Consider the following 16,048-nt stretch of genomic DNA (forward strand, 5'->3'; position numbering starts at 1 on the left):
TTTTCTGAAACTAAATACTTTGAAATACCTGCCACATCCCTCACCCTCCACTCTGCCCTTTCTCTCTCTTAATTACAACATCTGGATCTTATACCCTCCAAAGACCCTTTTTCACTGAAACCCAGGAGTATGAATATTAAAACCGTCTCCCACCAAAGCAGAACCCTCTGCATGCATTACTTTCTGGATCCCAATTATTCACTTCTATCAGCTCTGCAGATGACTTCCACAAAGTCAGCTGGGTAGGAAAATCGCTCCCGTGTCTGGACCCGTCCCTTCTCTATACAGAAGCTGAAGATGCAGCAGGCGGTCAGGGAAGCAAGCCTGTTAACCCCACAGAAGCTGAGCCTGGCGTCTGCATAAAGGGAAAGAAAAAGAGCTGAGCCCGCGCAACTCTTTCCGAATGCTGCACAGCGGGGGGTGGTTGCAACGTCCATCAGAGTTTGACCAGATGTCCTGTCTTTATGCGGATCTGGAGCGATCTGGGCATCCGCAACCCCTTCCATGGGCTTCTGGAAAGCTGTTCCCATTCCAGGATTGCCATTTTAGAGCCAGCACCAGTCCATTTGGAATCAGAGAGTGAAACTGTAGGCTGGAAAGACCCTGGAGGTCCCCTGGTCCCACCACTTCATTTTAAGAGAAAGAAACTCCCCTAGAAAGGCTGTGACTTGCCCACGGTCGTAGGAAAATGTCGTGGAAGAGCCAGGCCAGAAAATGGGTCTGTTTGACTGTCAATCCAATGCTACATATTGCCATCTACCCTTTCCCTTTATCAGCAGACAGGAAACAAAAATTAGCGAAGCCAGCCTCTGTGTCCTGTCCCTCGGAGCATCATCCCTTAATCTCCAGCATTTTGCCAGAGGGAACATTTTTACATTCGCCATGGGGACCACAGCCTCCCTTTCTAGGATCTTCCAATTCTGCAGCCTCTGCATGAGGGAGTGCCCCAACAGGAGGCTGTCAAGGGAAGAGATCAAATTCTGCATCATTGGTCCCAGCTGCCAGGGGTGACCAGAGGCCCAGTGAGTAAGCACCAGGGACCCCTGCCCATCTTTGAGCCCAAATAGCTGAAGGTGTAAATTGTCCCCAGATCCCTGAGAGAGTCCAGTCCCCCCCCCCGCCCCCCACTTACAAATACCTGTGGGCAAAAACAAGGTCTCTCTGACCTCTCAGCCCAAGAGCACAGCCTCCTTCCTGCAAAGAGTTTCTTTTCAGTTTTTTTCTGCTGACAGCTCTGAAGTGGCTTAGTTTTGAACAGTACACAAGAAAACTTCCATGTTTAGCCGCAGAGCTGGTGAGTAGTGTGCAGACAGCAGACAAGAGTGCACATAACTGGCAGAACACAGTTTTTCCCTAGAAACAGACACCTCTTCAGGGCTCTTTGCCCCTGAGTAATGACATCGGGGGCGGGGTGGAGAGCATTGACTAATTTTCAGTGGTTTTTAAAGATAGTTCATTTGAATAGTCAGTTGTTGGGGCGCATCTCAGCCGGTAACTGCCCTGCAGGGGATACAGTGTTGGGGCACGGCGTTAACCACATAGCACCACGATGCCATTAAGGTACTTTAACGTACTTATTTCTGTATATCACATATCACGTACGTGCTATATAGATGTTAAATATATATATTTGATTCAAATTGTTAAATTAGTCTGTTGGGTTCTGAGGCCCAAAACTGGCATCTACAAGCCAAATCCATCCCCCGGGTGTATTCCATTTGTGACTTTCGCTCCTTAAGGTGATTTAGTCAGCACTATTGAGGAACGAGGAGATGGCATAAAGAAAATTCTAGATGTCTGGCTTTCTCTTTAACCAAAGGAAAAAATTGTCTGCGCTGCACCTACATTCCAGCACAGCAACGGTCCTTTGAAAAGAGAAGTGATGGTTCCAGGCAGTTCAGTCAGTTTTTGTTAAGTGGTCCTAGGTGCCAAACACTGAGCTGGGCCCTGCCTGTACAACGGGGCACGAGAGAGAGGTGCTCTCTGTCCTCGCTTAGCGCCCACATCAGTGGCTATTTAAGAACTTTCCCCTTCTTGCTCTCTTCCCGGCTCACCTGCAGCTCAGGTGGAATTGTCTGTCTGTCTCGCTCTCAGCTACAAACTCACCTGTCCAGTTCTGTAAGTTGGAGGTCATTCTTCCAACCCTCAGCCCACGACAGACATCTTGACACACTGGAACCTGCCTGGTTTCTAAATAATGTAGGAGACAAGATTGATCGTCCCGGCTCCCGGTTTATAGATGATGAAATAGAATCAGGAGACTAAGGGCCATCTCATTCATGTGGTCGTTTAAGGTACATTTCACAATTATTTTGGTCCTTGGGAGGCTGTTGAATCATTCTGAATCACCACTAGGCAGTATTTGTGATGATCTCAACAGATGAGTAAGGAGTTCTTCAGAATCCAGGGACCAAAAACAGTGGCGCATCACGTATACTTACACCGCCAGCATCTGACTGAGCAGTGGTGAGAGCTGAAGATTCATCTTTCTCTCTTGCTCTTCCACTTTTTACATTTCTTTTGCGGCATTTTTTTTTTTTAAAAAAACACCGAGGCTCTGCCGAGTGGAAGGAGATGAGTTTCTTCCCGTTGTAGTATGAATATATAATGAAGGAAGAACCAAAGACAAGCCCTTTGTTAAGGAATCCGTATCATTAAAGGCCCACATTGGCAGCTGATTGTTTTTATTTATTTCTGTGGGTTTTACATGACACCTGGAGACCGTTTAAAATGTTGCTTGGCGGTGAGAGCCCTGTGTTTAAAAATAACGCTCACCCGGTGCCAAATCACTTTAGAGTTGGGTACAAATATTGAGACAAAAACCCCAGCTGTTACTGCTTTGGCTGCTAATTTGAGGTGTCAGATGAGAGCCCGACTGCTATACGTCAGTGAGTAAGGCCCCTTGTGAGGTCATTATGGTTTCTAACAGTTGAGAGTAATGGGCTAATCAGTGCAGCATCGGTTGTTTTCATTATATGCCCACACAATGGTTATGAGCTTTAATTTAAACGGTCCGCAGGGAGATCAAGGAACTCGGTGATACGCAGCACCCAGGATGGTCCAGGAGAGCAGGTGATGGGAGAGAGATGGCTTCCCACCCTCTTCTCGCACCTCTCTCCCTCCGTCTCTCTCATTCCTCCTGCCCCATATGCCCTCGGAGACTCATTGTCTGTCCCAAACAGGCAGAAGATGAGCTTTGCTTAAGGAGCAGATCTGGACTCTTGGTTCCTCCCAGATGTTCTGAAAAACCCCAGTCAGCCAGTCCAACAGTCAGGGTGGCTTTTGGCGACACTGAGACCTGTCACCGAGGCCTGGACCTTGGAAGGCGTTGAGCCGTGATTGCCCTGCTTTCTGTGTAGCCTCTACCACCACCTCCTCCCCGTGCTGAACTCTCTGTTCCTTGGACAAGAGGGGGGTCGGGCCAATGCTGTGGCTCTGAGCAGCCGTGACAGCGAGGCCAACACAAAGGTCCCTGCCACATCGAAGCCAGGGAGGGCTGAGTCTGCCACTAAAATGTATGATTCACCTCCACCTCGGGACGGCAGGGAATCGGACAGCCGACGTCTGTCGAAGGCAATCCTGTAAGAGGCGGTTTCGTGTAATGATTAAAAGCATAGGGCCCAGTGTCCCACTTTTCTGGATTTGGATATTGGCTGTGCAGCCCCAGGGTCAGGTGATCAGGGCGGAGCTCACTGATCTTCCCGGGGTCCAAAATGGAAATGACAAGAGTGTCTCAGGACCGTTGGGAGAATTAAATGAGATAATGCGTGCGCCCTGCAAAAACGTAATCGCCAGGATCAGTGCTGTGGTTGTTATTATCTGGACGTGTTTATTGGAGGATCTTGGCAAGCTCACCTCAGAGCAATATCCTTTACTGGTCCAGCTCGTTAGAGGAAGGCAAAGTTCACGAGAGAACCTATAACATTCAGTTTAGGTTTCTCGAAGGATGCATTATTGTACGTTATTCTTCCTGATTTCTGGAGTTTCCTAGAGCCTCCAGCCAAATCGGAGCAGTGCGGTAGAGCTGGACGAGAAAGGCAAGTTCAGCCCTGATAGGAGAGAAGCAGTCAGGGAGCTTCTCCCAAGCGGGGCTGAGGCAGCGCAGGTGGGGAGAGACCCTGGGCTGGGAGGGTGAGGCTAGGGGGTGCCTCTCTCAACCTTGGTAGCCCTGGTGGCATTCAGTGTGTTCTCTCCCAGGGCCAAATCCACAGAGATGCCACATATACACATTGTAATGGGCCAGGTCAGCCAACAACGTTCCCATTCCCAGGAGCTAGGCACGTGTGGAAGGATCTAGTATCATGGTACCTCGCACCATGATGACTGCCAGTCAGCAGCCATGAAGCAAGACCCACACAAGCCAGTCCTCTGTTAACACGCGAGCCAGAGAGGAGAGCGGGCACCCAGAGGGTCCGAAGTGGCCTCAGTTGCATTCGTCTCTCCCTGTCTGAGCCGGCAAGAGGGAGGGGCAGACATAAGACCCTACCCAGCCCCTCCTGTTGAGGTCCACAGGCTACCAGAACCCCTCTGGGCTTTTCATCCCCCATGCCAGCCGTGTAGTATTTCCCTTAGGGTCCAGCCACAGAGATCGCCCTCAGCTGCCCTTTAGGAAATGATGCTGCCTACTCTGGTTGTGCCCCGCCCCTGTGAATCATCCCTTGTGAATTCAGTGCAGGCACTGTCGGATGTAGTTATATCTTCCGGGCTTAGAGTGCTGGCCATTGGGCTCCCACATTTGTAAGGACAAGGCAAGGAATCTCCATGCTCACTTAAAAAAGATATCCTACTGCCAGGGCTGCTGAGGACCCACCAAGAGTCTCCTTCCTGGAGACCCTTAAGGAGGGAACCACCCTATTTATCTAGACTTAAGGAGAAGGCAGCCTGCCCTGGGGCAGGGGATGAACAGGCCAGTCTACCGAGAGGGTCTGTTTGACCCAAGGAGTCTGGACCCTCACCTGTGTGGTGGGGAAGAGGAGGGGTTCCAAGAGGACCCCAGGAGGCTTGGCAGGCTGGGAGACTGCCGTGGCACTTACTGTGGATGCCTGGTTTTGCAATTATGTGATACATGCTCACAGATAATATCGCTGCATTAGAGCCAATTACATAGTGCTGTGGACACACAACACGCAGATTGCACCCAGAGCCAGGAAAGCAGAGTGATAAAGCGATGGCCTAATCGGAGGAGACAGGGAAATGTCAGCTTTATTAAGGTTGCCAGGGTGGCGGGGCTGCAGCTGGACTCGGCCCCTCCAGATCAGAGATGGCTGTCTTGAGTGACGCAAGGGAGGGCCAGACGGTAGCACCCAGCGGAGGTCAGTGGGGAGCCGGGGGCAGAAGTCAAGTTGGACTTCTCCAAGAGTGACTGCGGCCACTCCACTCAGGGCTGTGTGCTGTTCCAGAGCTTCCTCGTGCCCTCCACACAAGGGGCCTGCGGTCCTAGCGGTGGCCAGATGCTGCCCTGCACGCTCAGGTTAAAGCCTGTTCTTAGCCTTTTCCCCTCATTCACTGCTTCTTCAACTTGAGCTTGCATAAGAATCCTCTCCTGCGCTGAAACGCTGGGCCTACCCGAGTTTCTGATTCAGTAAGTCCGGGCGAGGTCTGAGAATCTGCACCTCTAAGAAGTCCCCAGGTGAGGCTGCAGGTCTGGGGACCACCCTTTGAGAACCACTGCCCAGGCTCATTCCACGCCCACCCCAGGGTGGGCTCTCCTGCCCTGCCTCTGGAACAGAGCCTTCTGGGTTCTGATTCCATCACGGTATTGCAAGCTCCGGGAGCACGGGGACCCAGCTTCCCAGGTGGGAGTACGGGATGGGAGTGAGAAGTGCGGATGCTAGACTCGGACTCCCTGCCCTAGACTCCCAGCCCTACCACTGGCTGCTTGGGCTCCCCTGCCGGTGTTTGGCTTAGTGTTTAAGTTCTGAAAGCCGCTCACCTAATCCCCTGTCCTTCCCTAGCAGCCATGCGACTCGCTCAGCATGTCACACTTCATCACCAGCAAAGGCAGGACCAGAACTGCCCAGTTCTAGAGCAGCCAGGAGGCAACAAACCATGTTGGTAAAAAGCCAGTTAGTAAATGCTTTAGGATCTCAGGCCATATGATCTCTTTTGCAACCACTCAGCCACTGTAACGTGGAAGCAGCCATAGACGGGATGTGAACAAGTGGGTAAAACTGTATGTACAAAAAACCAGGCTGCACTGGATGGGCTTTGGCCTGTGGGCAGTAGCTTGCCAGCTCCTGGAACAGACTGGTAGGCACACCACTGCTTCCTGCCTACACTGGGACTGGGAGCCCTTGCCTTCCTGCGGCGCCCCAGTGTTTAGCTGAGGGACACAGGGCAGCACAAACTTTTTCAGGGCACCAAGGTTCAATTTGTGCATTATAGGAGCAACAGCACCTGCACCATTCCCCCAGCGCCCTGGGAAACAAGTTTAATGCCCCCTTTCTAGTGCTCACAAGCAGGAGAGAATGGGATCCATTGTCCAAACAGATCATTGTAATATGGAAAGTGACCCCTTTCCATTAGGCATCTATGCTCCAATTAATGACAGAACAGATGAGAGACTGGACAGAATACAGCTTAAACTTAGTCTCAGCATAAATGCAATCTGTATAACAGGGCAGGGGCTTTCTTTACAAGAGACAAATAGGAGGCAGATCCACTGACTGTCTTTTAAATCCCCTGGTGGGAAATTGCCTCATTTCTAGTTCTTACTGAAATGCCAGTTCAGTAGCTTGTCATGGTGCAAAAAAAGGGGAGGCCAGACAGTCCTGAAGTTTCATAGAATTAACGTGACCCTGAACTTGAGCTTGCAACCTGACGGAAAATGCTGAATTGAGAGCATTTACTTGGAGGAAAACCTCCAATTTGGGTGCCTTGCAGTAAAGCGTGTCTTCTCACAGTATCTCCAAAGGAACAGAGCAGTGGGGTTGAAGCTAGATTCTGGAACTGGCAGAACTCTTCCAGGAGGAGAGGGGGTAAGTGAGATTGACGAGGTCACTGTAGCGTAGGCTTGTCCAGCCTTCTAATGAGGGTCAGGGTGGGGAATTGCCAGACCAAACCATTTATTTTTTTTTTCCCATCGGTTAATTTTCAAAGTTTATACAACAAGAGGAAAGAGGAGTCTGTGCAGTTAGTTCTAGCTTTGGGTCCCTGAGCGGGGATCACAGAGACTGTCTTTGCTGGGGTAACAGACTTGCCCTGAAAACAGGAGGCAGTGGGTGAGTGGGGGTGGGGGGGAATTGTGGTGCAAACAGAGAATTGTTGAGTCCTGAATCCTCTGGTGTGCTACCCTGGGTAAGGCCCTTACCTCTTGTCGCCTCGAATTGCTCATCTATAAAATGGGGACAAGAATTTCAACCTCGGAGTTCTTCACGCACCAAAGAAGATGAGGATGAAAGTGTATTGTAAACCATAAAGGACTAAACAAGCTCGGGCCATGCTAATAATAGCTCATACTACATACTACTGACCGCTGCCCATGCGCCAGGCGGCATGCCAGCCGTGTGCCTTCCGTGCCCTGTCTCACGGGCGTGACGGTCCGCTGAACAGTGCCCCACCACCACCCCCCAGAAGGTGTCCGTGTCCTCAGCCCAGGAACTTAGGAATATTACCTTATGTGGCAGGTGGAACTTGGCGAACCTAAGAATGCTGAGAAGGGGAGTTATCTCGGATTATCCAGTGAGGCTCTAAATGTCATCACACAGGTCCTCTTAAGAGGGAGCAGGTCACGGTGAGCAGAAGATGTGCCAACAGAAGAGGTTGTGGGGGATACAAAGAAGGGGTACAAGCCAAGGAACATGGTGGCCTCTGAGCACAGTCCCGTGAACCCATTTGAGACTTCTGACCTGCAGACTGTCTGAGAACAGATTTGCGTTGCTTTGCCGCCCAGAAAATGTGGTCATCTGTTACCGCAGCAACAGGCAGCTAAGGGAGGCGTCCTTTCTGGAGTCAGGCTTGCTTGGATTCAAGCCCTGGGACCACCATTTGCTTCACCCACGAAATGGAGGTGATGGAAATGTGCCTGCCTCATCAGGTGGTTGTAGGAATTAAATGTGATGGTGCGAGTGGAACCCTCCACCCAGAGCCTGCTTGGCGTACTATACACTCTAAGTCAATGTTGGCAATTATTAGTAGCATCTCATTTAGTCGCCGTAAAGCTCTGTGAGATCGGTGCTGCTGTTTCCCCCGTGTTACATAGGAGGAAACCTAATAAGATTCAGGAAACTTACTCCTGGTTGCACGGGCTGTAAGTGGCAGAGGCGGAATCTAAACCAGGTCTTTGCCTTTGAGGCCATGAGCACCTGCTCTGCCCCACTGCATGGGGGTTAAGACAGTGACAGCCCCCTCGAATGCCAGCTCTGTCTGGTTCTTGTGCGAACCAGATAGACCACAGTGCTCCCTGCATGGGCAGAAGCCACCAAGACTGGAAATCAAATCAATCCGTGTTTATTAAGGAAACAGAAACTGTAGCTGCCACGGAGATCGGCATCCAAGAGGTTACCAACCCTCTGACATCCCTGGGCTGGCCAGCCCCACACAGCAGATCCTGAGTGTCTGAATACTGTGTTTAGCCATTTTGGTTCTGGAATAATTGCTATTATCGTAAATGTTTTATAGCCCTCATTACGGCTCACATTTAAATATCAGTGTAGTAATACATTAATAAGTCATCGCTGCCGGACTATTGCCGGATACAGTTACAATCCAAGCCCTGCACTGTGTATTCAGCTAAATTAGGGCTGGCTGTGAACTCAGCCTGACGTTGAGTGGCTGGGCGTGTTTGGAAGAAAGCCTCTTTTCTTCAGAGGCTTCTTGCTCTTTGCCTTTGAGAGATTAGGGGATGCTTAAATTTTTGTGTGGTGGTGGTGAGTCAACAGCCCTAACTAACTAGGTACTCCCGAGTGTGGCGTTTGGAACTCTAGGGTGGATGGACGAGGAACCGAAGGCAGTGTTTCTGCCCTGAAGGCATTCCTAATCCGAGGGAGAGTGTGGTGGGGTGGGGTGGGCTGGTCCTCACTCCCAGGAAGCTCCCTGCCAAGGCAGGAGAGCCTGGTCTGATGGGAGTGACAGATTGTTCCTCCCTGTCTGATGAGCTATTCTGAACACTTCCTGGGTAGATGGAGATAGGATGGTTTCACACACACGTGCACACAAAGACCCATACACACACACACACACACACACACACACACAGAGAGAGAAGATAAGCCACATGAAAGAAAACAGCTACATGGATTCAACTTCATAAAATGCCGAGTGTCTGAACTGGTGCATTAGTAGAGGTGCGGAGCGGGCAGAAGCCGGCAGCGTGAATTCGGTTCATTCCTCCTTGTCATGCCCTATGCCTAAAATAATGCCAGACACGTGGTACGTGCAGAATAAATATGGGGGGAAGAAGGAGGGGAAAGTACTAGATTCTGTGCCTTTGTGTAAATAGAGGACAGATGCCTTGAGGAATCGCCTAGGGCAAGGGGCTGTGGTTCCCTGGAATTCTACTGAGGGCTAGGGTCGTTGGGGGAGAGAGAATCTGATCTGTGCAGGGCCCCTTGCGGGGGTGGGGGGTGGGTACGGGGGCCGCTGTGTGCTGGACTCAGATATGTTCCTGTTCCCGTGGGGGTTGGGGTTAAGTGAGGGGAACAGGAATGACCAGCACAGGACTGGGTTCTCTCCACTAATGTCAGTAAAATGGTAGCCTCGGCTTACAGAGCATTTCCTGCAGGCTAAGCCTCATACCAGCCTGTGAGTCGGGTGCCGCTACCTGCCTCCTTGAACCTGTGGGTGAGGGATGTTGGTGATTTGCCTGAGACCACATGACTAGGGTAGGTAAGACCAAGTGTGAACCATGTATGGGCCAGGTCATGGGACTGTAGTCATGCACAAGACAGAAAATGCTACAGGGCATTTTAAGAGAAAGGTCGTGTGTTTACCAAGAGCCAAGGGCAAAAGAAGTCTGCTTAACCAGCTTCCAAAGAAAGGCTCCTTCCTGGGCCACTGGGCACCCGTGAAAGGGCAAGAGGAGTGGGGCTGATGAGGAAGGAGGTGACCCCGGAGGAGCACAGGGGCGAGTGCCATCACGGAGGATCAGACCACGGGCTGTATCCCGCTCCTGCTCTTCGGGATGCAGAGTGAGGCAGGTGTGGGGCAGAGAGCTGAGAACTGGGCTCAGCCTCACCACGATGATCGGTTGCCTCTGTCTGCGAAGTCACCGAACTAAGCGGCCCAGGAAAGCCCTCCTTCTACGTAACATTTCCACCTCTGCAGATGGCTTTCTTGGCTGCCGCGCCTTCCCTGGGATTCTAGAAGGGTAAGCCCGGCGCTGTGTTTACCTACAGCCAGATTTCATTCTAGGGCAGACTTACTTCATTTTGGTCCATTTACGGGGCTCCCACCCCTCTCTTCCCTTCTCCCTGTACAAAGATACCAGTCAGTTGCACTGGCGGAGTCCCCATCCTTGGTCACGGGGAGGCACAAGAGGAGGAGACTCCATCCCTGTCCTCACCGGGCTCACAGACTCACTTGAGATAAGATGTACTTGAAGAGTCAGAAGATGCCTGGAAAATACTCATAAAATAACCTATCCACGTGGCATCCTGTATGAGGCAGGAGGTGTGATGGGCAGAGCAAGGAGTTTGGAGCAAGGCAGTCAAGACAGTGCTGGCTTCAAGTCCCATCTCTACAGCTCCGCAGCTTTAAATCCTTGGGAAGCAATCTCGCTTCTCTGTAGCTCGGCCCCCTCATCTATACCAGGAAGGTAATGCCCGCCCCGCAGGGCTGTGTGCAGCTAAGGAAGACGCTGTGCACCTGTTTCCTTCTAAAATGAGGACAAGAATATGTAACTGGCTTTGTAGTTGTGAGGATGAGAGATGTTGTAACGAAGCACTTGGGAAACAGTGAGATTTCAGGAAGCCCCCTTATTGCCCCAGGGAGGTAAGTATGTACTGAGAGGGCAGCAGAGGGAGGGAGGGGTCCATCTGTAAAAGGGAATCCGGGGTCCTCTTACCAGCTGGAGGTCCATCCGCTTGTCTCCGGCTGCTGCACCCACGGATTGATGGTCCCTCTTGCAGTCACATCCCACCCTCCCCCACCTTCCATAAGCGTCCTGGTGCCCCCCACCCCACCCCCACTGCTGCTTCCCTTCTGACCATCTCCCTTTTCCCTCTCTCCACAGCACCCTCAACAACAACAACATTAGCCGCATCCTGGTCACCAGCTTCAACCATATGCCAAAGATTCGCACCTTGTGAGTAAAGGTCCCTGCTTCCTCCCTACCCGATGCAGCCCCCTAAGCTGCTAGTACAAGGTCACCCTGTACCCACATGCCTCCTCCTCCTGCTGTTGACTAAGGGGTGTGCCTGCGAGCCAGGGCCGGCTGGGGGAGGGGCCACGGTGCTGTCCGTGGTCCTGAACCACCATTCCGCTGCAGGCGGACTCGTTTCTCTTCACCCTGGGAGTCTTCCTGGACTGGAGAAACCTTCTTTGTGTTTTCCATCTGGATGGAGAAGTTTATTAGTGTTACAACCTCTAAAACTGGGATGTGATGGTTCGTCATCTGTTTAGCTCATGTCCTGGACCATTGGCAGTTCTGTCATTATGGCCAGGGGTTATGGTTGGTTTCCCCTCCTGAACCGTGGAGAAGAGGGAGTGCTAGTCCTTCCTTCTGCCCATCCTCCCAGCCTCCACCCACCGCACTCCCCTGCTCGCCTGCTCCCTGGGTGACATTCTGACATTAGAATGCAGTGACTTGGGTCATTACCTGTAATGTGTGGGGTGGCTCCAACCTTCCAGAGTGTGTTCTCAAGAAGCAAATCTCCCACTGAGAGCAGGTCTAGTGCCTTTATTACCTGGGAAGTTCCCCTCTGCTCTTAGCCAGATACCCCTTGGTGAGTGCCTCTGCTGATGGATTCTGCTGGCCTTTCCAAAGAGGTTCACACTTGATGCTTCTCTTGTGTTAGTGGAGCCTCAGTGGTGTTTACATCACAGTAGTAGGCTAGCCCCCAAGAGTAAAGTGCCTGGCACGTAGTAGACAGTAAATGGTACTGATTATTTTATTATTATTATTATTATCAGTGTCATTACCATTATTATTGCTAGCATCATCATCATCATCCTGTTTATCCAGAAATCGGAATGGAAAATACCAAGCAATCAGCTTATCTATGGCCCCCGGGCAACGTGGAATCCACAGAGATGTGAACGTCCTTAGAGCGATGGTCCCTGAAGTGGGAGGGGTGGCCCCTAGACCAGCAGTGTCAGCATCCCCTGCGACTTACTGAAAAGCAAAATTTCAGGTCTCACCTCAGACCCATGGGATCAGAATCTCTGGGGTGGGGCCAGCCACCTGTTTTTAACAAGCCCTCCAGGAGATTTCGATACTCAGAAGGTTTGAGAACCCCTGCATTAGTGATAAAGCCACCTTATTGCAGGTAAGAATGAAGCAAAGGTCAAGGAAGCAATTACTAAGGAGGTGATTCGGAGACCCTAGGAAGGACGCAGGCTGCGAGTCGGGCAGACCTGAGTTTAAATGCGAGCTCTGCCGCTTACTCTGGGCAAGTTTGCTCGTCTCTCTGTTCTTCAAGGGCGGTGAATTGATAGGTGCTTGCCTCAAAGTTCTTGTGGGAATGAAATGTACTAGCGTGTCAAATGCCTGGTCATGGTGCGCCCTCCACAAATACTAGTTATTATAAAGAAGGAGGCCCCAAGCTCGGCTTCCAGCATCGTGCGCTCATTCCATCATTCTTCCTTTGATCCCCCATGGGATGTCCGAATTCAGCCAAGGAAATCTGTCCTCTTCCTCCCCTTTTAAAAAGGGGATGGTGCAGTAATGGACTTTTAAGGCGAAACCACTGGGTCTTCAAAGGCCTCTTCAAAGTCCATGGCAAACCACGAATGAGCTACAGAAGAATGTGGCCCAGGGCTCCTGGCCAGGAAGCCAGAAATGAGCCTCGGGGTGCCAGGCCCGCATCTCCCCAGTTGAATAGAAGAAATAGAGTCTCACCTGCAGAAGCCAGCAGTCCAGCTGCTGTGGGCTGCCCCTCTGCGATTTCTGCTCCTCTCCCCAACCCCCCACCCCGGTTGTTTTCAGTTTAAATGCATCAATAACAGAACTGGGCTGGGTCCATGGGAGGCAGGGGAGATGGCAAGATCTGGGTCTTGGGCACTTTGTTTGGGTCTCGTAGGGGTCGGGGAAGAGGGTAGGAGGGTTTTTTTTCCTCCTGGTTTCTGTTGTCATACTTCCCTGTGGTCCTGAGCACTCGTCTGATGAGTTCAGATCAATCAATCAATCTCGTCTGTTCTCTTTGCTCCCTGCCCACTGCCGTTGCCTCTTTAGTTTAATTTCAGAGATGGCTCTGTAGAGAGTTCTCTGGAGACCTGAGCTGACTAATCCCCCTTCACTGTAATTAAAGTGTGGTGGGTTGGGGGCTGGGGAGGGGGTTTGGTGGTGGAGACGCAGAGAAGAGGAGAGAGGAAGGAAGTCATAAATGGGATTTCTAAAGGAAAGCTTTTATATTGAATTCAGAAAGCCACATTTTATAGAAAATGAACACTGACCCTCTCTAAAAGGATTTGCTGGAAATTTAATTTAGCGTCTGTGGCTAAAAGGCACCTTTTACAAATTGGCATTTGTATTCATTCACCTTATCTTCTGCAAAGAAAAAAAAGGTGGCTTCGCCAACATGCAGTATGGTGTTCCCGTCAGCAAAAGACCACAGAACAACTCGGCAGGAACCACTGAGCCACCTTGATGCTTTAGCGTCTGAGATGATAGCCTTTGTACAGGCAGGGCCTTGGGTTGGGAAGAGACTGGAGTCTGGAGCTGGTCTCCTCACAATAGCAATGACAATAGCAAACATTTCTTCGATGGTTTATGGTGTCCCACACCTTGTGCTAAGAACCTTTTCATGAGTCATTTCAATGCTCGCGATGGCCCTAGGGAAGGGGCTCCATTAACATCCCCATTTTACAGATGATAACACCAAGGCCCAGGGTTAAATCACTGCCCATGGTCATAGTTGAAAAGCACAGAGCCAGTGTCAGATTCCAGCAGTTTGACATCAGAACCTGAGCTCATCCCGTTCAGTAGGAGCAGAAACAGAAGAGCATCAGACGAGCTGAGGGAGGGGAGACGACGGCTTCCACGTGGCTGAAGGGCCCCTGGAGGCCACCCTCCCCACCCCATCACAAGAGTTACTGAAAGTAATTAAAGTAATTTCTCTTCTCACTCCAGAAAATTAAAAATACTCCTGGCAGTGTCTGGGCTCAGGTTTCAAGATCATCATGATTCTTTTTCTTGTAATATTGGAGTTTGGGATGATACGGCTCAATTTGATCTCCCAATCACGATGTGAAAGGCAACTCAGAAGAATCTACCCAGCCTGACTCTCCAGCCTTTCCAGAGGCAGTTTGGGTCACCTCTTATCCGTGGTCCTACCTGGGGGAGAAGAAATTCCTACAGAAGGCAAAGGGATAAGGGCCGTCTAAAGCAAGCTTAAGAAGAGAAGTTGCTTGGGGCCGGCCAGCAGGGATTAAGGAAGAACCAACATAATCTAATCTTCCAAAAGTGAGACCTCTGACATTTTGATTATCCCAGAAATTAACTAGCTCAGTAAGGATCTGACTAACCTAAACCTCACTTTGGTTGTTCCATGGATTTCTTACCCCTGATTGGAACTGATGGGAATTTGTTTGCATTGATCTGCCCCGTTTCCTTAGCTTCCATACCTCACTGCCAAGGAGGGTAACTCACTAAACTCATTAAAAGGCACACAAAAACTCCAACACCTCAGCCCGTACGTGCTGCTGCAGCCTGCCTCTGCTGTGCCTGGTCACCTAGAACTGGCCCACTGTCACCATTTTCCTGGGCAACCTTTATACCTGGTGGTGTAGCTCCCTGATGGGTCAGGAGACAGATCGTTTGCACGCATGCTGCCATTTCCCAAGAAGTCCCAATGGGGAAAAGGAATTCCCTCCTCCCTTTCTTGCTTTTGAGAAAAGAGTAACTCGTTCCAGGTCCACCACCAGCCCCCCACCCACCCCACCCCCGTCCTCTTTGGTCATCTTTGTTGAATACACAGAGCTCTTGCTTTCCTTCTTAGAACTTAGGATCTTGCCTCCCCCATCCCTTCCCACCTGTCGCAGCTCTTCCTGGAGTGCCAGACTAAGAAGACGCCAGGCTGGCTTCAGCAGCATAGGGGGGGTCTGAGCTTTGACACTCAAAGGGGGAAATTGCCTGGGGCCCATGACAGGCACAGTAAACTTGGGCTTAGCAACCTGTGAAAATGTCTTTGACCTTAAAGTATTGGCTTTGAAGTACAAATGGATAATTATAACATCCATTAATTAATCATTTTTAAACAAAATCATAAAAAAAAAAAAACCCGTTTCAAATTTTTTCAGCAGAAAAGAATTACATTCTAGCTGGGATTTAGGTTCATTTAGTTGGTCTCATATAATGGGACCTGGGACTCCCCTCCCCACCCCGCCCCCGCCCCGCACGGGCCCCAGCGGCCCTGGCCTGCCCCAGGTTTGCACCCATGCAGCGGCAGGGACGCTCTGCCGACAGGCAGCACAAATTGCTGCCCTTGGCCGGCGTTTAGCGATGTTGACCTCGCTATAACGGAGTGTGGCCAAGAGCCCTTCAGCTCCCTCCATTTCAGGCATGGAGGGAGCCCGAGCCGCTGCCTCGGGCCGCCTCTCAGTATTAACTGGAGTGACACAGAGTGCTTGGAAGTCCCAAGGTACTGCTGTGTGGTCAGCCGGTCCAGGACGGGGTGTCTGAAATTTCTATCAGAAAGCCAAGTATGTGATGAGCTGATGTGACTAGAACTCCCCTACCACCACTTGTAAGGACCTAGGTTTGTAGGGAATGTGGAAGTCGGAGATCCCTGATAGAGAAACCTTGGGGAAGAACCTTTAGGGACCTCTGGATAGGCAGGGTTTGCCCACCAGTTAGTGGAAAGGAAGCTCAGTTTAACCAGAAGGGATTCCGCCCAGACGTGCAACCTGCAGATCCCTCTCGGGAATCTTACTCACTCCAGGGCGAGACGTT

General features: G+C 50.9%; 1 protein-coding gene across 1 annotated transcript in view; it reads left to right on the forward strand.

Annotated features, from left to right (window-relative positions):
• SLIT3 (slit guidance ligand 3) overlaps positions 1-16,048 on the forward strand; it is a 583,256-nt gene that overhangs the window by 432,319 nt on the left and 134,889 nt on the right. The window contains exon 7 of the mRNA XM_032465125.1: positions 11,171-11,242. Within this exon, the coding sequence (XP_032321016.1) occupies positions 11,171-11,242 (72 nt within the window). The remainder of the gene's footprint in view (positions 1-11,170; positions 11,243-16,048) is intronic.

This window comes from Camelus ferus, chromosome 22, assembly GCF_009834535.1.
Source record: "Camelus ferus isolate YT-003-E chromosome 22, BCGSAC_Cfer_1.0, whole genome shotgun sequence".
In the NCBI taxonomy this organism is placed as follows: domain Eukaryota; kingdom Metazoa; phylum Chordata; class Mammalia; order Artiodactyla; family Camelidae; genus Camelus; species Camelus ferus.